At 37.1% G+C, this 24,757-nt stretch overlaps 1 protein-coding gene across 7 annotated transcripts in view; it reads right to left on the reverse strand.

Annotated features, from left to right (window-relative positions):
* Window positions 1-24,757, reverse strand: part of LOC145995972 (uncharacterized) — a 90,699-nt gene that overhangs the window by 38,177 nt on the left and 27,765 nt on the right. For 3 of the 7 annotated variants that reach the window (XM_083132070.1, XM_083132072.1, XM_083132066.1), the window contains exons 1-4: window positions 14,123-14,457; window positions 9,933-10,121; window positions 5,371-5,417; window positions 1,292-1,340 (exon numbers count right to left, since the gene is read on the reverse strand). In XM_083132070.1, the coding sequence (XP_082988196.1) occupies window positions 1,292-1,340; window positions 5,371-5,408 (87 nt within the window). In that variant the 5' untranslated portion in view covers window positions 5,409-5,417; window positions 9,933-10,121; window positions 14,123-14,457. Of the gene's footprint in view, window positions 1-1,291; window positions 1,341-3,736; window positions 3,898-5,370; window positions 5,418-9,932; window positions 10,122-14,122; window positions 14,458-24,757 lie in introns of those variants that run through there. The other 4 variants (XM_083132068.1, XM_083132069.1, XM_083132067.1 and 1 more) reach the window with 4 other exon arrangements.

The following is a 24,757-nucleotide window of genomic DNA, read 5'->3' on the forward strand; positions in this document are numbered from 1 at the left end:
ATGTCAGGTCCACGTGGAGTGCAATAAATCGTCCCCTGAAACCTTTCCCACCAATAGCATGCGTCCAAGAAATGACAGCTCTCGCCAAGTCCACGTGGACTAAATGAGATGTTGCTAATTCAGTTTTTTTATAATTTCTAAACGCGAGGTTGCGGTTCTCTATCTTTGCTAGGTTGTGTTATTGTGTTTAGCTATTTTTTTTATGCAATATAAAGACCTTAGGAGTAAAACGTCACAGTGAATGAATGGATGTGTAAACACTGCAGGCAAAAGTGACAACAGGTGGTGGTTCGAAACCAGATACGGGTTCCGGTCTGCTTCCTCTGCGGTTCTGTCAAAGATGCCGAACTGGAGATACGTTCAAGACTAGCACTATAAATGAGTGGATCGAGAGGTTTAAAAATGACCGGACAAGCAGGGACAAGCAGGAAGCACAAAGCGGGAGCAGGATTCCTATCAAGCTCCACCAATGATGTGAAGATTCAACAAGCTCAAGCGATGATTCTGACGAACAGGTGGGTCACAGGGTGCTCTCTGCAAATTGGTCATCAGTGGCATACCTGAGGGAGGGGGGGGGTGGTTGGGGTTAAAACCCCTACCTTTGACATAGTATTCTTAAAGAAAAAGAACATCAAAGGAAGGATAAGAAGAAAAATGAGGACAGACTACTAAAAAAAAATGTACATAACCCCTTCCCGTTTGAAAATTCTGGGCATGCCACTGTTAGTTATGGTTCTGTGTGTGAAATCGTCCACAAGCATAAGCTCACTGATTTCTGTTTTCCCTTGGTGCACATTACCAGCAGCACGGCCATGTTTACTCTGTTACAAAAGAAAGAAAAATGGAGCAATTAATATGAAACATCGGCCACGTAACCACAAGAGTACCACTTATCAGCCTCCGAGAGCTGTGTGTAAAGAAAGTTATGGTGAAAAGTGTAGATAATTTTTGACTCTCCCTAGTATATTATTAATTTGATTTTAACGATGCTGTTTCAGGAGAAACTCTCACGACTTGATAGAATCGACGCCATGGCCTGGTACCGGTGCAGCCCAATAGTTGGGACACACACTTGTCCAGTGGCTTGACAAGGAACCACCAGTCTACCTATGCCAACCTGAATAGCACACGTGGATCAATATGTACACATAATTGATTGTTACCTTAACTTATTGTAATACCCTCGTGTATATATAATTACTGTACAAAATACAATAGGTTCTAAGAAGACTACTAGCTACATGCATGCAGGAGAAATACCGACACAAGAGAAGGGTTGGGGAACACTTACAGATTCTGTGCTCAAACCACCGAGGAAAGACGCAAGTGCATGAGGGTCACTGAAAGATACAAAACGAAATTATGTACATTATGTATTAATTCTAGATAGGGGTACTTTGGGTAAAACATTAAACCACCACCCCGTAACATTCCCAACCACTTGTGCGAGTCACAGATATTTTGGAATATGGATTTCTGTCCTCCGTTTGATTCTAGCACGTTTTCCCCAAAGTGTTCAAGGAAATGAAGCCAACCGCAGTCATATATATGATATCTTGTATTGCATCAATATTTTGGTGTTGACCAGCACTGAGATCAAATGGCAAGGTACTGGAAAAGTAGGAGACTGACTGGACTCGTAAACGGCTGCTTTGGCGCTTCAACTATACGGATCTTCCTTGACTGGGTTAAGAGTTGATTGTTTCAAGTACACTTTATGTACATATAGGCTAATGCAACTAGAGTTTAAAATGAGATCCAGCCCACTATGTGCTTCCACTGGGTATACCATATTTCACCGCATAATTGTTGCAGTTTTTTCAGTCCGAAAATTGGTTAATAACCTTCCATTGCATAATTCTCGCATTGGCATGTAAGATAACGAAAACAATGATAACAACGCAGAACATTACTACGCAACACTGTAGTAAATTTTTTGCCAATAATACACAAATTAATAACAAGTAATCACTTTTCCTAATGAGAAGAATGCTACACTTTCACGAAGAAATTATGTATGTCTATTTTAATTATATTCAATTTCAACATACAGTGGATCCCCGATTTTACATTTTCCTGCATTATGCATTCAATCATGATGGTCTCTACACAGTAAAATGTTAAAAATTGTCCTCGATTTTACATTTTCCAGCATTTTAAGTTTTTTTCAACTTGGTCCCCTGAAAAAATCGAGGTTCAACTGTATTCACGAGTATTCCATGCATACCAATCTGGCATGAAAGACAGTTTAGTAATAAATGATTTTTAATTACAGGTAATACCAGGACAATTCTCTAAAAAAATACACATTTCACATAATGGTCCCACATTTCTGTTTTGCAGAAAAATTTGGCACAAAATCTGCTACAATTATGCAGTGAAATATGGGTAGAACCAGAGATCACATGATTACAAGGTGACATTACCGCTATGCCTTTCCTTGGCTAAGTTTAGGTGACAACTGTAGATATTTCCCAAATTGTTCACAAATCTGTGTGCACATTTACATTTGGACTTAGTAGCACACAACTTGGTATGTTTCTACACAGAGCAAAGACACATTTCATGAACTACAGGGTGGGGCAAATAAAAGTGGCCTCAGAACATTTGTGCTGCGATTGAGGTTATACCAACACCCTTTACACCAGTGACAACAAGGAACTGCATTAATATGGAACTTAAAGGCCATATCTCCCTTTCTGACCATCTAGTTTAGCAACATTTGTAGATATTTACATGTTCTTGTAGGGGGGGAAAACAGACCACCGAGGAAACAAAAATCCACATTCCAACTTAAAGCCACCATCCAAACACAAATTTCATCTAGTCTATCATACCACCTAATACTAGGGAAAGCTTTGTCATAAATACACAGAAAAGAATAAAAAAAAGACCACAACAGAAGGTTTTTTTATTCTGTACAATATAAATATATATTTTTACAAAATTTTACTACTCATAAAACCATAAAAAATCCAGATAAACATATCTCGTGCAATACACATTATAGTCTTTCAGACTGTATGAATGGCTCATAAGCAGAGTTTTAATACTAAAATGGATAGATTTTCTGCAACAATACCAACTGCCATAAGAACTTTTTTTCATTTTCTTCGCCAAGAGAAACTGTGTACTTGTGTCAAATGCATTTAAGGCAGAGAATGTTATTCTTGAAAGATCAATACTTCTTGAAAAACACAACTGGGGTGACAACTATGCTAAAACATTCCCCCCATTATATACAGTGGAACCCCAATTTTATGTTCCTGGATTTTATATTTCCCGTATTTAAAGTTTCAGCTTGGTCCCGTGAAAAACATAAAATCGAGGTTCCACTGCATTATACAATAATGGCACATGTGATATGATCCCACACATTTCATACTTAAAATTTCTTGAGATAAGTATATATTCCAAGTATGAAACCAGAGTGGAATCCACCACTAGGCTACTGTTGCGAAATATCTGTTTCAATCAAACATGATGACTGACCAGTGCTGGATCTACAAACTGCAAAAACCGCAGTGCGGGGAGGCCTGGGGATGAGCAAGCCTTTTATGGGGGCCTGGTCGTTCTCTTTACATACTCAAATATGTGTATATAAAACAATAAATGTAGTAATTTGTCCAGCACTGCAGATCAGAGAAGAATGGACTGTGAAAGGATTTGTTATTCATTATAAGTTGGCTAACATGCATTAGTTTTTGGTTAATAACTACTGATGAATGCTCCATACCATAAACAAAACATTAATTTCTTTCTAACCGTAAGTTTTCTCCCATAGCTCTGTGGTGTGGGACTACTAGTTGAGATTGTATGTACTATACGCACACACGAGTTACGAGTTGAAACGGGCCTTACTAGAAGTCCAACACGGCGATGCAAGTGACGAAAAACCTGTCGATAGAACGAAATTACTATTTACTCTGGGGACCATCAAACCTCATTTGCTTACCTAACTACCACTGCATAACTAACCCAACTCATTATGAACTGATAGCAAAAGCAGAGCAAGTACAGAAATGTAAGAAATATGTATTGGTCCACAGTTTTCAGCTGAATTTTTGTTTACGTGTGTAGAGGGGGCTTTAGCAATATTTTGCAGGAAGGTAAAAAAAAAATGTAGATCCAGCATTGCGACTGACCATGCCATTGGAGTACTTCAAAAGGGTATGAAAATAATATTAATTCAAGCTCTTAGGACAAATTACTATCCTCTCGCCATTTGAAATACCTACTCCTTTTTGTCAGTTCCCTTCCCCTCGTCTCTGCTGTAATCAAGTGCTCAAATCCCCCCCATAAAAGGGACAGTAAGCTTTGTGAAAGCACATACATGCATGCATAATGGCTACCAAGGTTTTCTCCTCGGATACAAACAAACAACCAAAACCAGAGATCTATGGCAAGCTTTGTCCAAATGTAAACTGAGCAACTGCGACGTGGATTTTGGCACTTGATTATTCTACACAGACTTGTTCCTGGTAACCAGTGTTACCAGGACTATGCAAATGATAGTCATTTTGGCAGATTCTGGTCATGTTTACCAGCACAAACAACTCCTGTTCACCGTACTCCCACGTGGAGAGGAGAGGTAGTGAGTGAAGCAGCCTTCCTTAAGGCCAGAGTTGAACAGCCGGGAAAATGTGCAAAGGATTTTAGCTGAAGCTTCTTTTGTTTGTGGTCACTCTACAGATTAAACGGAGAAGAAATGGGCACAAGAGGCATTGAAGCGGTTTTAAAAAGTATTCGGAACTCACTTTTGCCCACCCCTGCCTATAAAATCCAGGGACCTAATTGTGTTGCAGAGAACTTCGTCGGAATTATGCCACAACCTGTTAATGATTCTCTGAAGTTCAGTTCAGCTTAAGCCGAGTACAAGGGTGCACAGGCCAGGCCATATTTGATTTCATACGGCAGAAATGTTGCACAATATATGTTCATGGGCATCGCCAGAAATGTTTTTAGGTGTGTGTGTGGGGGGGGGGCATCAGATACTTTATAAACCCTAAATAGTAGAAATAATAACAATAATTATTATTATAAAATAATGACTATTATGAACTAATAAAAATAAACCAATTCGATTTTGATGTACCAGGTGAGTGAATATCCAGCACACCTGTTTCCCATTATTTGTTTGACATTTCATACTGTACTGTAGTGTACTGAAATGCTTTAAAAAGTTTTAAAAATTGGGGTGAAATTTTAGTCATAAAGTTTATGTTACGTGGCTCTAAATGTTGGAATTTTGAAAACAGTGGAACCATTCTTTTGGATTAAATCATATAATATTTCATACAGTTAGTGTATTGCACGTACATGGAATTACTAAAAACATGTTAAGCAGTGTAACTTAGCACATATACTTACTTAATAACATCCAGTAACTTTTGACCACCATCATCCATTGCAGAGCCCTGAAATATAACAGAGAAACAGAGGAGAAACAGCTGGAAGTGCATACGCAGTAGAAACTTTTAATTGTTACAATTTTCAATTGCATCGGTATTGGTAACAGTGAGAATCAGAAAGGGAATCTGCTTTGGTATTGGTACAGCACCTAGAATAACGTAGTGTGGAAAACGGCATGCTTCTGCGCTCTCAGGCTGGTTCCACTCGAAAATGATCCGCTAGAGGCGCTGGTGTTGACCCCGGTGCTTGGTGTTCGACTGCTTATAATGGAAGTAAATGGAGTTTTCGCTGCAACGTCTGATTCTTTTACATGAAGCATTTCTATGAATGTAATAATTGCTATGATATTTGGTACAGTGGTCGCGAAGATATTAACGAACATTCTAGACAGTCGACCACGTAATGTTATCGTCATACTTTCGTTAATAATACGGGAGAAAAAATATGCGTGGAATGTTCTTGGCAACTAAATTTTTGTGTATGAATTAGGTTCATTATTATTATCACCATCATCATTTCTTTTAAAGATATACACACTGAAGCATTTGTATTTTGGATATTTACTGTCTCTTTTCTTCCGCTTTAAACTAATCGCAGCGATGATGATGATGATGATTGCATGAAACGACAAGGGGAATCCCACATAACTTTCTTAGTGCCATCGACATGAGTGCAAGGAAACTTTCAAACCAATGGCAAGTGACACGGGATGTTCACACTGTCACACTAGTGACACACGCTTCCAGACTGTAAAATAGCATTCATTGCACATGAGGGTCCAAACAGCAAACGACACGTTCATATTCGCGTGCTACTTGTTACTTCGGTCGGAAAGCTAATTAAAGGAAGGGTGCTGAGACCGAAGCGACGCGCTACAGGGGGAGTTCCCAACTAAGTGACAAGCGACATGGTGCCTTCAGTCTATTAGCAAGCGTTGCTTGCGAACAACAGATAGGCGACACGATAAGCCACACGTGTCGCTTTGTCGCTTCTGTGTCGCTCAAACTGGGCCATTTCCTCAATAGCTTGCAACATGTTGCCGTGGTTTGTTGTTCGCGCATACGCGATGCAATGAGTGTCTTGCTTTAGTGAGATTGCGCACCAAAGCGACAAGCGGCACGCGACACTTATCGCTTGAGGATTTCACCAACCGAACGCTGGCCTGTGCTTCCCGTTATGCCGCTACAATGTGAAATGTTGCTCTTGATTGGCTCCTTTCCAAGCAACATGTGTCACTTCGGTATGAAAGTTGCCTTGGACCGAATGACCCGTGTTGCTTTGGTGTGAAATCCTCGTATCGTTTGTCGCGTGTCGCTTTGGTGTAAAATCTCCTTGAGGAAACGGTGCAGTCAGAGCTTTTGTCCCTACGGTTCGAAAGACTGCATTGATTTCCTAATGCTCGCTTTCAAGCGACATTTGTGGTTTGTCGCCTCGGTATGAAATATCTCTCAGGATACTATTTATATTCTAATAACATAGAAAAATAAACTCTAATACACAATCCAAGACCTGACGTTCGGAATCACATTGCGATGTTTCTTCTTGTGTTACGCATGCTATTTATTTATTAATTTTATTTTACTTTTCTTTCCAAATTAATGACATTTCGTGACTGCAAATCACTCCACAAATATAACTGTTTCCATCAATTCACTTACCGCCTTTCTAGAGAAACAAATCTACATAATATATTCCAAAAACTAACTAAGCCGCATTACTTTCATAACAAAATTAGCACCTGGGTCGATCGCACTGCCATCTACTTGTCATCGTCTCGGGGAACCAGTTTCTTGAGTCGTTTTCCACACTACGTTATTCAAGGCGCTGTAGTATTGGTATCGACACAGCCCTAATCTGAATATATTTTAGAGATAATTTTCTATTTGTCGTATGCTTCTAGAATCGGAATCCGGAATTTGGAGGGAAGCACAACAAAAGACCACTCTATGAGGATATATACCTAGGTAATATTGACCATCAGGCGTTAAAGGATTCACATGTGGGGGTTGAAATTTCGACCACTTAGGTTAAATGAAACAACAATCAATTTCAAATATGAGTTACATTGTAACTCTTAAATGCATTACAAAACATTATTAATAAAAAAATATGAGCTATGTAGAGATTATTAGCCTGATTTGCCAAGACAATTTACGCCACCTCAGTAGCAGAGCTCTTAGGTAGATTCTAGATCGAAGTATCAGACGATAAGCGACAAGCAGCAAAAGACAGGAGCCCTTTCTGTTTATTGAAGTTTTCAGACTAAAGCGACAGGCGACAAACAATATGTGACACCTCTTGGTAACAGACTCTCAGAAATAAATGCAATTTTCAAACTGGTTATGACAAGTTGCATGTCACTCGGACTGGGCCGTGTTCCTAATATCATGCATCATATCGATTCTGTGTGTTGTTCGTGCGTGCCCAGTGAATGTTTTGCTTTACATTGTTGGTGTGAATTCTCAGAGTCACCTGCTGCTTCCCCAAGAGAGATTTTGGACCGACGCGAAAGGTGATACACGATACATGCCACTTGGGAACGAGCCTCTTAGTTTCATCTTTCCACACACAAAGCAGTACAAACTGCACATAGATTGCTTGGTGGCCAAGCAGAGGTCGACATTCCATCTTGGCACCGAAGCTCCCAGGTTTGAGTAACAGCCTGACCATGGGTGTTCTTTATGACTGCCCCTTCATCAGTTACACGTAATCATCATTCATCCTCATTGTCGCAATTAGCCAAAGGTGGAAGAAAAGTCACACTAAATATAAATAACAAAAATACACTTTCACCCTTTCTCTACAAAATAACAAAAAATCATTTGCAATCTGACCTTTACATTAAGTTCTGCATTTTACAATGGATTTTCCTTCCTAAAAACCATTGTTACAGAGACTATCTCTTCCTTCACGCTGTTTTTCTGCCCCTGTAGGCCAATGACAAGGGCAAGCCTCGGTGGCAAAATTCTAGGCCAACCTCTAAACATACCATGGATACCAATCTATTAATGTCCTAAGGGAGATTTCAGAAAGAAGCTACAGCAACATGGGACCTTTCAGTCTACAAGCAAGCATTCAGTGTGCATGTCCAATCAACAAACTGAGTTGACGTGACACACACCATTAAGAAAACGGCCGAGTTTGAGTAAAACATGCGACTAGGCATGGTTTCAAAGGTTGCAGTGATGGCACCTTTGATCCTCTGTATCCCTCGCAAAAGTGATATTCTGCATGGTTTATGGATGTCTTCAGTTGTTTCTAGCTCGCAGAGATCTGTTATTGTGAAGTTAAGTACATCTGTTACCATAGGGTGAAGCAGAAGTGCCCAAAGGCTTTGTGCAAGTGAATATAGCACCCAACCTGACATTCCATGCATAAATGTATTATAAAATAAGGCACATCAAGCATGAAGAACTAAAAACTTATAAAATAAAAATAAAAGTGAAATTATTATTGTTAGGAGAGTTAGATTTATTGGTGTTTATAATATTATGTTGTTAGGTTAGGACTTAGGTTTGATGGTGTAATCTTTTGTATGTGTTCTTTAGCTATTTGAGTGTGCATACAATCAGTATTTACTAATAAAAAGCAGAGGAAGTACTCTGAGATGGTATGTTTTACTTACGAAGGCCACACAGGATCAAATATCTGTTATTTGTGTTTTTGGTAACGGTTCTGAATGATTTATATTTTTCAAATTCTCCTAACAGGAAGACTAATTATCGTAGAATTTTGGCAATCATTCTCTCACAAATCTTGAACATTCCTTAAAGTAATGAACACTGTTTGGATTTCGAAAAAAAAATATTTATGTTGAAAAAAAAACAACTTAAAAATTACCTTACATAAACATGCACACTTCACATGGACAATGTATTTTCCACTGACAAGGGACTGTAATTATTGTAGACTAGTGGGAATTCATGTAGGAGTATATCGGAACCTTAGTAGAATGTATTTAGGAAATTTATTTAATGCTAACAGAACCAAATCTAGCCTGCCTAACCTAACTATGAAAGCATATACTTAACAAAATCTTAAATAATTGCTAAAACTCTGCAGTATGTGGTAACAGAAGTAAATTGAAATCAAACCATGTTAAAATTTCATTCGTAGCATGATGAAATCGCAATAAAACAAAAGTAACTTCAGTCGTGTTTTCTGCACACTGGAACCAATTTCATATTACATAAAACATCTAAATCAATCAATTAAAAAAAATATTCAACGTAATTCTTGAGGGGGATTACCGAGGGTTCGCTACCAAGTGCAACATGTTACTTGTCACTTCCGACTGAAAGTTCCCTAAACCAAAATGCAGGAATTTCATTTTGTCAACTTGTGATGTAATTTATAGTGTACAGCTTGTGCAAGCAAATCTACTACAAGCTCATACCCTCTTTAAGAAAAAAAATTGAACACGTTTAGCTTTGTTTGAGAATGAAATATTAATCAGAATGGGTTTAATTCACACATCACCACAAAGAAATGTACTAAGGAGTATAAATACGAGGACTTACCAACAATTGTTGAGAAAGTTGAGTTTTAGACTATGTCTGAGGGAAGTGTCGTATTATAAGCCATTGCACTCTGAGAAGAATGCGTCTCTGTCTGCCACTTGGGGATCTTGCCCGACTGGACAGAGAACAAAAGTTGAAACTAACCCATTGGGGAAAATGGGATGAACGCCATGTGCTCTTTTTTTTCACCTGGAAATAGATAACATAATTAGGAACTTCCATACGTACTATATCATGCTTCATTATCAAATTAGATACCACAAAAATAACAGCCTTATTTTTATACAACAAAAACTATTGCTCTTATGATCACCAATATTCAACACCAGAAATGGTAAAGGTTCCGATTGTTTTATTTTTCTTTTTTCAAATTCTCCCAGCAGGAAGACTAATTATCGCAGAATATTGGCTATCATTCTCTCATGAAATTTGAACCTTCCTTAACACTTAAAGAGGGCTAATCATGTATATATACAGAGTTCCCGAACTTCTCTAGTGTGCGGATCATGTATATATAAGGAGTTGAATTCAAAATTTATTTCAACAGTCATTTGCTTGCCGTACATTTACGGAGTTAGCAATCCTGAGTAATGTTTGGACATCGTACTTCCTCATACTGCCACTAGATGGTGGGAAAAATGCTCATAATGGTTCTGTTCGGGTAGTTGTCTGATTGCGATATGCTTGCTTCCTTTTTCCACAGTGCCATGGATTAAGGGGGGCAGTTGCCCCCCATTTTTGCCACTTTTGCCCCTGCACTATGCTAAATCTTATCTACAAAGGGAAATATACTGTCTTTGCCCCCCTAGTTTTGGCACCTTGTAAGTCGGAACCTTAGTAGAATGCACTTAGCCACTTTCTTTTAATGCTAAGAGAACCAAACCTGGCCTGCCTAACCACGAAAGCATACACTGAACAAAACCTTTAGTAATCGCTAAAACTCCGCAGTATGTGTTAACAGAAGTAAATCGAAATTGAACCATGTTAAAATTGAATTTGTAGCATGATGAAATCGCAATAAAACAGAAGGAACTTGGGACAAAAACTTTTTTATGGCATTACAGATTGCCCATATTTGCTTAATACGTTGCTATCTTATGTTTGTAGAGTACAGTTGCCTTTATAATAAGGACAATGAGATCTCCATGTCTTTCTAGGGATTTCAGTATTTGTGTTTATCACAAATTAGCATTATTCAACCTTGCTGCATTTCTACCTAATTACACTGAAATCAAGCAGATATTAATCTTAACTGCAATATACCAACTCTACTGAAGTAACTCTCATCAGACTACATGATGAAATCTATTTTGGTATAATTTAACAATACAGGGAATTTCTCCAATTTGTTTGAAATTTCGGATACTTACTAATTTGGGTCTCCTAATCACGAATCTGCACTTAAAATTTGGCGCTCACGTATAGAAATTCCTGAATTATGGCTAGCACCACGGACCATTGGCGTTAGCCCCACGAACCATTGGCACGTGGTTAGGTTAGGAAACATAGTTAAATTTTAGGGTCGTAGTAATATCAGGAATATATATATTTCGTTCTTTAAGTATTCGAAACGGAAAATCTTGCGATAAATAATGAGCAATTGTGCATTGTCAGTTGCGATGACTGACCCTCTTATTTTGCAAGTTTGTCAGGTGAGCGCCAAATTTTAACTTCAGATTCGTGATTAGGAGCCCTAATTTAGTGAGTAAGCCAAATTTCAAACAAAATGGAGAAATTCCCGGTATTGTAAAATCGCTCCTCTATTTTAAAACAACAGGCAACATTATTTTGTTTTTTTTTAATACACATACTTCACAGATGGAAAATAATATACAGTAATTTTAAGTGTTTTTTATTTTATTTTTCATGCAATGTTTCATCCTGGTTTCCCAGAACTTTCTCTAGCCAAGATAACCACACACACACAACACATAACTTTACATGACTAGTCATGTAGAGTTGTTAGTTGTAGTGACTAGTTAAGTGTTGTGAAACATTGCATGAAAAATAAAATAAAAACACTTAAAAATTACCATGTAGGTATTATTTTCCAGGTAACGGTTCAGATTGTTTATGATTTTTTTTTCCAAATTCTCCTAGCAGAAAGACTAATTATCGTAGAATTTTGGAAATTTTTGTCACGTGGAATTTGAACATTCCTTGAAGTAATGAGCACTGTTTGGATTCGAAAAAGTTATTTATGTTGAAAAAATACTTTATGCAAGTTACCTTCCCATGGACAAGGTATTCTCCTTTGACAAGCGACAGTAAATATCGTAGACTAGTGGGAATGAATGTAGAAGTAAATCAGAACCTTAGTAAAATGCTCTTAGGGACATTATTTTAATGCTAAGAGAACCAAACTGACCTGCCTAACCTAACCACGAAAGCATATATCTAACAAAATCTTAAGTAATCGCTAAAACTCTGCAGCATGTGTTAAAAGATGTGAATCGAAATCAAACCATGTAAAAATTGCATTCGTAGCATGATGAAATCGCAATAAAATGAACTTGTGCAATTTCCTATCTATAAGCACTTGTGCCATTTTCTATCTATAAAAAAGTGGTTATGCGAACCTAGACACACTTCACAAACTCATATTTATAGAGAAATGTTAAACTGATAAATTTTTGGTAACAGTTCATTATATCTGAGACACATTTCTTTGTTTTTACAGAAGAAACTACTTACGGAAATGAGTTTCTCTAAGTTTTCCAACATTCGTCGAGGTATTTTCTTTCATTGTGGAATCTATTTGACCGGGAAATCATGTATTTTTCAAGAGAAATATCTCATTGACGCACAAGTGCCATTGCTTTCACTACGTGAAACGGATGCTGCATACGTTTGATGACGTAACCCCCTGTCAGTGTTTCCAACCTCCTTTTATTTTAACTATGTTTGCCTAACCTAACCTTATCGGAAATGGTTCGTGGGGCTATCCATCAGCTACCCGTGCATAATTTACAATTTGCACACGTGACGAACACGATAGTAGGTATTTTTTGGTGAAGAAGGTTGGAAACACTGCATACCTACAACACTAGTCAACCTCTGCCCACCATATTGTGTTACGGAAGCGAAAAAAGGAATAACAAAAACTATTTACTATGTGAAAAATTGTTTGTTTTCATGTAAAAAGCATAATGGCACCTTGAACTATGTTCCGCAATACACAATTGTTAAGTACAAACCATGCAAAACACAAAATATCCAATTTTAATGTGTCTCCGATATAACGAACTGTTACCAAATTTCTTACTGAGATTTTTGAAAGAAAATTATGATTGCTCCTTTCAATTGTACCGTAACTATGATGAGACACAGTGAGGCTGACAAGCAATGACACAATCAATAGCAACAATAATTATGATTATTCTTTTCAGTCACAATTCAAATTCTCTGCTCCACTACTACAGCATCTGTAGTAGCCTCTTGCATTCTTAATATGACTATTCCAGATTGCAGTTTGAAGCTCACAAATTGGTACTTCTTGCAAAAACAAGACAAATCAGACTTGAAGTATCATTGCTATTTATAATTCCATATATCAAGGTCCACTGTGACCATTAGATTTTATGTTATTTTTATAATATGTTCTTATGATGTGACTTTTAAATTAAATCCTGATAAACGATGTGGTAGTTGAAAGCATGACATCGAAAAATATTTCGTGTACACCTCTTGTCTCTTGAATATTCGGTTTTGGAAAAAAATACGCAAATTTCCAAAAACAAAAATATCACTTGTCAGAAGCGAAAAATAAAAAACGAAAAATTATACTTGCACTTATACCACTGTCTGAATTTTGGAGGGAACATCTATCGCCTTCTTCGATAAACAGATACATAATTTCTATCTTATATAGAACATATTTCGTTCTTGTTGCAAGCAAAAGTAACTTTACTTTACCATATCGTAATTATCTGAAAGTACATTTCAGTATTACAGAGGAACGGTTGGCGATGACACCATCTTCCGGCCCAAGTTCGCATCATTACTAAATATCAGACGGAAAATAAACAAATCGTTGCGAAAGCATGTTACCTAAAACAAAGGCACATGGTCTTGTTTTCATGGATCACACATGACGAGTGTTAACTTTAACAAAGACAATAACTTCACAAATACATATTACAAAGATAATATTACAGTACATATTATAAATCCATTGTGAGCAGGCTTACCTTGTCTTGTTGGGTTTTCCCTAAACATATATTCCTTCGCATTTGACAATTCATTAAGCTATTCGTCCACGATCTCTTCTCTTCCAGAATTTGTAGTTTCGCATTGTTACCTCCACAAGTATTCGCGCTCCATATTTTTTCCATATAGAGCTAATATTTTGATATTATTTCTAATTAAATACAGGTTCTCAGCATAAAGCTGCAATGTTTGGATCGAAGATGATGGTTCATCTCGAACTCGACCCAACTTCGACCACAATAATCGATACATATCGCTCTGTGTATTATGGAGGCCGCGCGCAAGCTGGACGTTACATCATTGTAAACATCGCAACTGGAACCCGACCACAATGAAAATGTGTCACGGACCTGCAAATGTTTACGAACTGACATTATTATAAAGAATACCTAGATCGAAATAATGAAAGAAAAATTGCTCTTGCTTTGGTTTTGAATAGAACGATAACGGAAGTATCGGGGATTATTATAAAATCTTCGCATTCTGAAGTTTTTCTGATAACTAAGAATGATCATTATTGTAATTGCAATATGATACTACAATGAAATAGTGTAACAGATAAATTAGGGGCAACTGTTAATTTTGTACATGAAAGCAGAACAGAATACTTGAAATTTGAAATATACGATTCTTCCGGCACTGACATTAAAAGATTAAACAAAAGCAAAAGTGGGTAATGAAAATATAGTCCGTCTGCTAACATGTCTTCACAATACTGAATATGTCGTGTACTTTCTGGTATACCGTAACTTCTTACATTAAATAAAAAGAAGAAGAAAGAAGTGAATGTGCATAATGAAACACATTGTACAGCAAGATTTCTGATTGGTTACAGCGAAAGGAGAACTTCTCGTGATTGGTCCGTACTTAATCACATGACAAGGACGAGAACCAAGATCGACGCACAACTCGGCACTCTGTCAGCAGACAGTGTTCCTCAGCTTGGTTCGTGGAAATTCAGTTCAGTTCAGACATCTTGGCACTTCCGCAAAGTTCGGTGCTATGATGTTATATTAGGGCAGCGGGTGGCGATTTTCGTCTCCATGCCTGTCAAACGGAGTCTGGTACATACAAGCGATTTATGTGAGAAATTTATAAAAGCCTGGTTGTCAATCGGGGGTTAACTGACTGTTGGCTTAGATATAGCTTATTTGTACCTGGAGGCTAACTGCGACGAAGATGAGAGGGCTGAAATTAAGAAGGCTAGTGTAATTGTTTCTTTGTGTGACTGGGGAAAACATGGTAATATTACCTGCCAGTGCCAAGAGTAGTAGATCAGGGCAGGATTTATTCAACGAGTTCAGAGTTCGATTTCCGCTGGAGGCACATTGCACAGTTGTTTGTATTCCCCTTGAAATTATCTACCAGTTCTAATTACTCTATATTAGAATAAATTACAAAATTCAAAATATGATTTCACATCTACACAGTTCTCGCTTGGATTTTCTTGTGATGCAATCCATACCTTGTGAAAACAACCTTCTTCCATTCCATCTAAACTCACCAAATGTTTAACGTGGATGACGTCAACTTGCAAATGAGGCCTCCCCTGGGGTAATATTGCTTTCAAAATTACCACAAAATATAAGTAGTATAAATAGCCATTTAGTAGCCACGGTGGTCTAATCGCTAGGGCGTCTGACTGACACGCGGGTTCAATCCTCCGGTTTGGGTGACATAACGGTCGTAATTTTCCGGCCTTGTCCCCACATAAAGCGATTCTGGGGCTCACCAGCCTCAAATAAGCGTGTGCCAGAGGTCAACCCTGGCAAGTTAAGGCGGCCGAAGCGTGGTGCTAGTCACATCACCTCCAAAATGTCCAAGATTGAAGTATATATGGGTCCTACTCCTACATCCCCCTATTTACGCTTTATGCAAGGGGGGAGTTATGGGGGTAAGAAAATTACTTTTTCCCCACATTTTTATAATGGAAAATTTCTCATCCTTGTCATTTTCTAACAACAGGATCACTGTCTGGAACGGCACAGCAGCATTTATCAATCGATGCACCCTTTTATAGGGCTTTCAATTCATCTACTTCAAAGTTGTGGCTTGAGAATAAGAATCACGACAATTCTTTTACCCCTACCATAGAAAATTCCTGGGTTCGTCTATGGCTTCATGGAATGGCGCAAAGTGGAAGTGAAATAGTAATGTGTTAATTAATTATCTCAATTACCGCATATTTACTTATTTCATTTTTAACGGTACGAGTACAGTTTGTTTTTTCCGGTATCGATATCTGCTATCTTTCGGTAAAAATATGAAATCGCCGTCACTTTTTCTTATGTACGAGTGCAATTTTAGACCTTTGAATATTTCCACTGACAATATTGTTGAATGCCTTCCAATTGTTTACTTTGATGTAACTTTAAAGCTCTGTTTCACTGTCGGTGTTATAATCTATGGAGTGACCCAATAAAATGTATTCACACTTTGAATGATTGTAAAGTTCGTTTTCAAAATTTAACAGAATCCAGACATGAATAATTTTCCTTGTCAATGCATGTTTTCAAACTGATAACCCTCTGCAAGCCCCTGCTGGAAACTTCGAAGCAATGGAATCCGAACACCCAGGGTGGATACAAATCATGATTTTTATTTAAAAAAATATTTTTTGTTGATTTTTCTAAATTTAAATCGATTTTTTTTTAAAAAAAACATGCCTAAAATTGCTTGCATGGCTTTTGGCACCATGCACATAGATATATATTTTTTTATAGAAAGGCTTTTTTTAGTAAATGGCTTTGTAAAATATTTTAGCAGTTTAATTAAAGCAAATAAAAAATATACATTTTTCTGTTTCTAATACTGTAACTACTATGGAAATGTTTGTTGAGCTTGTTCATGAAACTAATAATAATTTCAGTAACTTTTCTTCCAGTGAAACTAAAACATTCTGGATGTACTCTATAATTGTAACTTAAAATATTAACTTATATATTTTTATAGTCTTTGTACCTAAATTTTGGAGCTTTTTAAATGATAGTTCGAAAAATATCAGCTGCCATGTTTATTAAGTTTAATGATATTGACACTATTTATGGTTTGACATGATTAGTATTTTGTACTTTTTTTACACAAAATGTTTGCTATTTTTGCCCATAAAATAACTGAATTTTAAATCAAGAGAAATCCTGTGTTTACATTTCCTTTCGTATGAGCTTCACACCAACAGTACATATATTTTATTTTATTTATTTTCCTATCTTAGAACCTAATAATAACCATTAAATGATTACGAGAGTAATGTACTTTTAACAAAAGTGTTTCTGAAATCTACTAAATCCTTATGTACATTATTCTATAAATTATTTATTTAGAGTGATTTAAATATCAGTGATCTTTTTTTAAAAAAAATCACCTGATTTCGTGATTCGTTCGGCATTTGTGCACATTCTTGTTCAATTACTTTTTTCAATTTTTTTCAATTCGTCAAATTTACCGATTTTGTACTGTGAACTTCCGATCCGGAATGATCTGTATGAAGAGCACGGAATGCAACAGTCCAATGCCAGTGCTTCCAAATACAACGGACGCTTGATTTTGAAATTCCTGTTACTGTGTGTAATATTTTGGGGGGGACGCGCTGTATAAATGATCCCTGTATATAACTCTTCTTCAACTCTTCACTGAACGTTATTCCCTTCTCTCTTCCCCCGAAAGAATAATCAATGACTCGAAAACTAATAAGTTTCCTACACCCGCAAGAACCAATGTTACTCGCGCCAAAACTTACATTGCAAGTTAACATGCATCTGATATTCGTGTAGCAATATCCGGCCAGAGGAAAATACATTAGGCGAAAGGGTCGGGGATCGAATTCGATTCCTGGAGTAATGTTTCCCGGAAATTGTCCCGCGGCGATTTGTCCCCGTGGCGTGCACACATGTGCGTGACTGCAGTCTGACGCCCGCCGGCCAAAATCAATACGCCGACCACCATCTTGTCCATATTGGCAATCAGGAAATGGCGCTCCCCGGAAGATCTGTATTAAACGGCTTCCAATTGGTTGCTTTCCGCGTTCCGGGAATGTAGAGTCCAATACATAAATCTAGGCTGTTTGGAAAAAAACTCTGCTTCGATATTTTCTTCTTATGCCATTGTTTGTAGCATTTACATCCTACAAATTTTGAAACGAGGAAACAAGAACCCAATTAAAAATAATATTGGTCATATTTAAAGATTCGTAGTTTTCATTCCCGAGTTAAAAAAAAAACTGTAGCATATTTAAGAATAATTCAGTTATTTCTTAATCTTATGTCTTGGTATGTACACAGATAAACGTTTATCTGTGGTATGTATGTCTGTAACTTAGTATCAACCTATTAAATCGAAAAGGATTTATAATAGAGATCTTGACGTGGTTGAACAGAGAACATGTACCGAGTCGAGTGGTGGCATATATTTTCACGTAGTGACCCCCTGGTTGTCCTTTCAATTTCAAATTCAAATTTTCTTTATTAAAGGGCGAGGTTCAGCCTGTGGCTGATCTCCCCTTACCTCTGCCAAGTTTAAATTTCGTCTTGGCATAATCTTATTATTATTTTTTTTTTTTTTTAAAAAAAACTTTGAATTTTGCACTAGGCTTCAGAACTCCCTCCTTCTCTTTCCAGCCTACTCTTCGCTACGGGGCCTGCCTCTGGCCGACGTCACGTCAGGGCCACTGGCATAGGCAGGAAATTTTGTACTCGAAGACAAAAATGGTAACCGAAGGTCACTTTAAGTGGGGTTTGAATTTACACCTTTCTCTTCGAGTGCTAAACGACGACGGCTTTCCATTTGAATATTATAATTTTCTCAAAATTTCTGGAGAGGCTTTAGCTCATCAGCTCCCCCTGCGTACGCCAGTCGTTAGGCCAGCCGTTTTGGTATCTTCCTCTACTTTTGAAAAAACACTATGATATTCCACAATCTGAAAAATTACATATGCTTAGAATGCCTTCTAGAGCAGTCAGGTGAATCTGGTTTGGTTTTGGTGTTGCTTATTCTCAGTCGTTTTGTCGCTACATAAATCTATTAAACTATTGATAATATCTAGACAACAGCAAAGGCAAACCACATCAAGATTCACGTGAATGCTCTAGAAGGAATTCTAAGCATATATAATTTTGGAATACTATAGCTGTTTTTAGAAAGGAGAGGAATATTCGAAACTGCTGCCCTATCATCGGCCACAGGGTGTTTCAAAAAGAATCATCCGATTTAAAAAGGGTACATTTAGGAAACCAATGAACATAGAATCTTGCAGCAAGTTGCAAAATACATGTTGGAACTTCAAGGTTTACTTACAGTAGGTTTTGATTTGTTGCAGGTAAGTGCTTTACTGGTGCAACCCACTCTTTAGTCCGGATCAAGAAGGCAACCGAGCAACAGGAAGCAATTCTGCATGCTCTGCTTCAAGAAATGTGAGTTTGTTATAACACTGTGCAACGTCGAATACTGTGAGCAGTAGGCGGTGTAGCACCGAATTTACGACGAAACTCACGGTGCATAGCTGTAACGGACTCACATTTGTTGAAGTGGAGAACGCAGAAAGATTTCTGTTGCTAGGTTGCCTTCTTGATGCGGACTAATGAGTGAGTTGCACCAGTAAAGCACTTACCTGCAACAAATCAAAACCTACTGTAAGTGAAACTTGATGTTCCAACATGTATTTTACAAGTTACTGCAAAGTTCTATGTTCAATGGTTTCCTAACTATAGCCTTTTAAAATCGGACGATTCTTTTTTAAACACCCTGTATGTTTATTCTCTTAATATGCAAACATTACAGACATGATATAAATGTTGGATCATCACCGTTTGGAATCTTTACACATGTCCAATATACAGGGTGTATCAGAAGTCCCTTACCACCCAATGCAAAATTCGCAGTGATGTATTTTCATGGAATTTGATATGGGCGATACATAATAGACCTAAGGGAACACCTTGTGGAGTATGTCACGCGGACGGCCGCCATCTTGAATTCACCTTTTTTATTTAAAATGCTAGGTGGGTCATGTGATACACGGAAAATGTTATCGGGAGGCCCATTTGTCCCGTCCCTATTTAGCTAAAGAAATAACGAATTCAAATTTCAAAATCATTTTATACAACAAGAAATTAATAACAATTTATAACTAACCTAATTGGATACCAATTACCATTTACCACTCAATATTCATATTAACATTGGCGTAGAACTGCTCATTGTCGATATGTCGAATGTATTTTGTCAAAATGTTAAAAATTACGGATTAACACTGCTATAAACAGCAATTGATTTTGTAATGTTTAAAAATGTTATAAAAACATAAATTTAACTATATTCATGTCTATATAATCTGTATGTCCCGTTTTTTTTATTTTAGAAATTTGGCAACCCTACTGCTGTAGAAACATTCGAAAGTATCCAAAGGATGTACAGTTATGGAACAAATACTTTCCAATAGAGCCTTAATAACAGTCTCGTGGGGGAAGTATTTTTTCCAACGACTGTACAGTCAACGGCAAAGATAATAGTAGGCAAATTGTCCACAGTTACTTTCATTCTTTTTAATGTATATCCTCCTTGTTGCCCTCTGCTAGTAGGCGTTTTTATTACAATTCATTATCATCATATTGTGGATAACAGACTCAATGAAAATAATGGGACAATTTGCCCACTATTATTTTTACCGTTGGGGGTACGATGCATACACTTACGTTTTATGGAGAATTTTTCAATGAAAAGAAATCTAGGAGCAAATTTGGCTGGTTGGTTGATTTGTTTTTTTTAAGTCCACTTTATGCACAGTAAGGCAAATCGGGACTGGACCTACAGTTTAAAGTGGGATCCGAACCACTTGTGCCTCCACCGGGTATCGAACCCGGGAGGAGGAAATTTGGCCTATGTGAATAAACTTTATATGAAGCGTGTCGCGAAAAATGTATGGGCTTTTTTAGTGGACTAATTTCCTTTACGTTAGACGCTGAATTTCTAAAACTTGCTTCATGGTCAGTCGATTACGATCAACCAAGTTCGAATTCAAATGAAAGAAAGACGATAAAGGCCACTTTGAACAGATACCCATACCGATATTTTTACCGATTCCCACCGATACTGATGCTTGAAAATTGTAATCATTAAAAGCTGTTCAAAATATTGATTAATATTAGTGTGTGAGTATTCCACTCCTGCTTTAAAATTAAAAATTACATCCCAGAGTATAAAAATACCTGTTAAGTAATCACAAATTGCAGTTTATTTAAATATTATTGGTACGTAAAAAGATTAATTAAAACTCCGAACATTGACTAACTTCCAAGATACTTAAGCCTGTTTTAGACGAAAGCATTTCCTTTAACATTTTTGCTAGCATAAATGTTATGTAAATGCTTCCAAAAATCTTATAACAGACGGTACTTTACACGTAAGCATTTCGTGTAACTTTTCGACTAGCTTTTGCGATTACAATGTATAACATACACAGCATGAAAGGCACGTCGAGTTACAACATCTACGCTGAGTGCATGGTGTTTACATTTGAAACAACTAAAATATTCTTCCGTGTACAGTAAACGTTGTAAAGTACAGTATTTAAACAGCGCCATTGTTTTGTATCTAATAACATTTTATACGAAACGTTATTCCTCTCGGTTCAATAGTTATCGGCTTTTAAAAATGTGAAGTGATACATAGTTTACATCTCACGCGGCCGCCATTACACCTGCACTCGTGACCTAGAGGTCGCTTCTGATTGGTTATGCTACGAAAAATGCAACGGAAATAGGACGGGTTCTATCCTGCAGAAATGCCATGGAATATGCCATGGCATCTAAAATGCCATAAGATTTTTCACTTTACACGTTAGCATTTTGGTCATGGCACAAATGTTATAAGGAAAATGCTTTCGTCTAAAGCGGGCGTTAGACTCCGCATTTTAGGGAACCCCGCAAACGATGCAAGATTTCAGGTGTTAATATATATTCCACCAAAAGTGGAAAGATGGAAGAAATTGTGAATCAGATATTAGCCAGTGACGTGCTGTTACCTCGCCACTTGGGGTAGCAACTGATTATTGAAAATCTTTAAAGCATCACACATACCCCCCGCCGCCCACACACCCAAATAGTACATAGATTACAGTGCAGACGAAAGGATTTAGCTTATTTCATGGAAGTGGGAATTTAGCACGAAACCTGAATTTTATTTATATGTATGTACATGTGCAAGTTTCATATAAAAAAATAAACACGATTTGCATCTAACGTTATATAAGTCTTCAGCAGAGATGCTAAATAAACAAATACAAACTGGAAAGGAGTGTTATGGTGGTCATAAATACCCCTTTGAACATAATTTCCTTAAAATATAAGTGCTTGTATTTATTTTGCCTCATTTTTCTACCAATGTTGACATTCAAAATACTTTTTCAGCAGTCTGACTTCCGTTAAAAACTTTCTGGTTGGGCCTATGCACGGAAGCATACAGAGACAAGCAAGGGATTTTAAGAAAGTGCTTTTCAAAAACAATGACATTGAAGAAAGGTCTTGAGATTAATGTATGATTATGAATGTTTATTTCAATTCAATTTCCTTTATTAAAGGCGAGGTTCAGTCTGCGGCTGTTCTACCACCTAACCACTGTCCCTCATCACTGCAATGAGTTTGTTAGCCATTTTAATTGTCGCATTGGCAATTAAAGTTCGAATACCAGAAAAGTTATGTGAAATGGCAAAAATGTAAATTAGAAAGCCGAGAAAACTGGTAAGTTTTGTGGAACTTGACCCTTGTACAGTTTTTAACTGGGTCATTATTCCATTACAGACAAAGTAAAACAATACACCCCCACCCAACCACCTCCACACATAACATTTCAGATTGTTATGCTTATCAAAATGTACTGATCAGCTGTATGTCCCTGCGGACAAGCAATTAGTGTATTTAAAGATAATACTATTAAAACGAAAAATTGTTTTTTGTATTTTTTCCGTTATTATAATTACATTCCTTACTTGAGAAAAAAATAATTGTTTCCAGTAAGTCGTCTGCACAGAATATACTTATTTTCTCATTTCATAAATAACAAGACTTGAAGCCATATAGGATTAGCAGGGCTCGAAATAGAGATTCTCACGAAACGAAACTCTGTATTTTCATTAACATGGATGGTGTTTTTTTTTTTTTTTTGTCTCTGATTACTACAGCGACGAGATTAAAGACTAGAGAAATGACGTGCTGTATTAACATTAATAATAGTTAATATTAAAATATTTACATAAACATCAAATAATGCAAAATACTTTGGACAAGAGGTTTCTGAAATTTTCTTTTTAAAATTCAGACGGAAAGGAGAAAATTTTAATTAAATATATGTCCTCAATACTTTATCTTAATAATACTTATAATACTTGCTAAAAAAATAATTTGTGCAAGTGAAATATATCTTAGTTTTGGTATTTTGGGTATGATCAAGGCTTGGATTTATTGTGTAACTGATTTGATTTTTTTCTGTTCGATTAATCAGGGCAAAGAAGAAAGGACGACAGAAAACTACTGAAAAAGGAAAATTCAAGAAAAAAGGAAGTACTGCAGATTGTGTGCTGGTTACAGCGGTCGATACTTGTAGACGTCGCTATACTCTGTTAAGTTCCCTCACGGCAACACATTTCCATGTATAGGGGAAGCTTAAATGAATGCTATAATATATGCTATTATGGAGTGTGAATAATTTAGTTCATACAGAAAAAAAAAGCAATAAACTAACAGGAACGGTCCGTTCCCATTTCTGACAAGACGGGACAGGAAGGTTCCAGATATTCACGAACCGATCCATCTCGACCCCTGGATATTTTACATAAGTAAATGTGTAAAATTTGTGGTGTAAATGTTGAAATTACTCCGCCCCAAGCTTCTCGGACGAAATGAAAGGGAATTCGGGGAAACCAATCCTTTTTCAGGACTACAGGGTGAAACCACGAGCTCTCAACCACTGCATCACCCAGCCGGTTGGAGGAAGTGAGGGGGGGGGGGAGAAGACAGAAATCTTCCCTTTCCGCGACAGCTTCTACCTGAAACTTGTTTGGCGTTTTTTTTTTTTTATAGTAGCTCTTTCCCAGCTTACCTGCTGATCCGACTGGGAGTTGAGAAGCGCGTGAAAATAAAAGTGTTGCATATGAACTGTAGTTTCCAGAAGGCAATAAACATTGCGAATTGAAAATAATTATAGATGTGAGGTTGATTGATCTATTACTGCTAGACTCGCTACTCTTCGGCACGTCACTGAAATCAGCTTTGGTACAGTCAGCCGTAATTTAAAAAATAATCTTCAAAAAGTTTCAAGTACTGAAGATTTTGCCTAGTAACTTTTGAACAAATTAAATGACAAAAAATTGTTTCGAATAAAAGTTGTAACCTAAAGTATGAGCTTTAAAACGATATCAGATATATATTAATGAAAGTTGCTCCATAAAATGTGTCTCCAAATGGAGGACAGCACCAAAAAAGTGTGTCTTCATCACAGTCCGGCGGTTAAGTCCGGAATCATTGTCTTTTCGATAAAAGCATGAGACTTGGTATCAATTGTTATACCACGTAAGACATGTTCAGTCGAGTAGCCAATCGCCTCTTGCGTGCTGATGGCCGCCATCT

Source organism: Lepisma saccharinum, chromosome 12 (genome assembly GCF_977018435.1).
Source record: "Lepisma saccharinum chromosome 12, izLepSacc3.1, whole genome shotgun sequence".
Taxonomy (NCBI): domain Eukaryota; kingdom Metazoa; phylum Arthropoda; class Insecta; order Zygentoma; family Lepismatidae; genus Lepisma; species Lepisma saccharinum.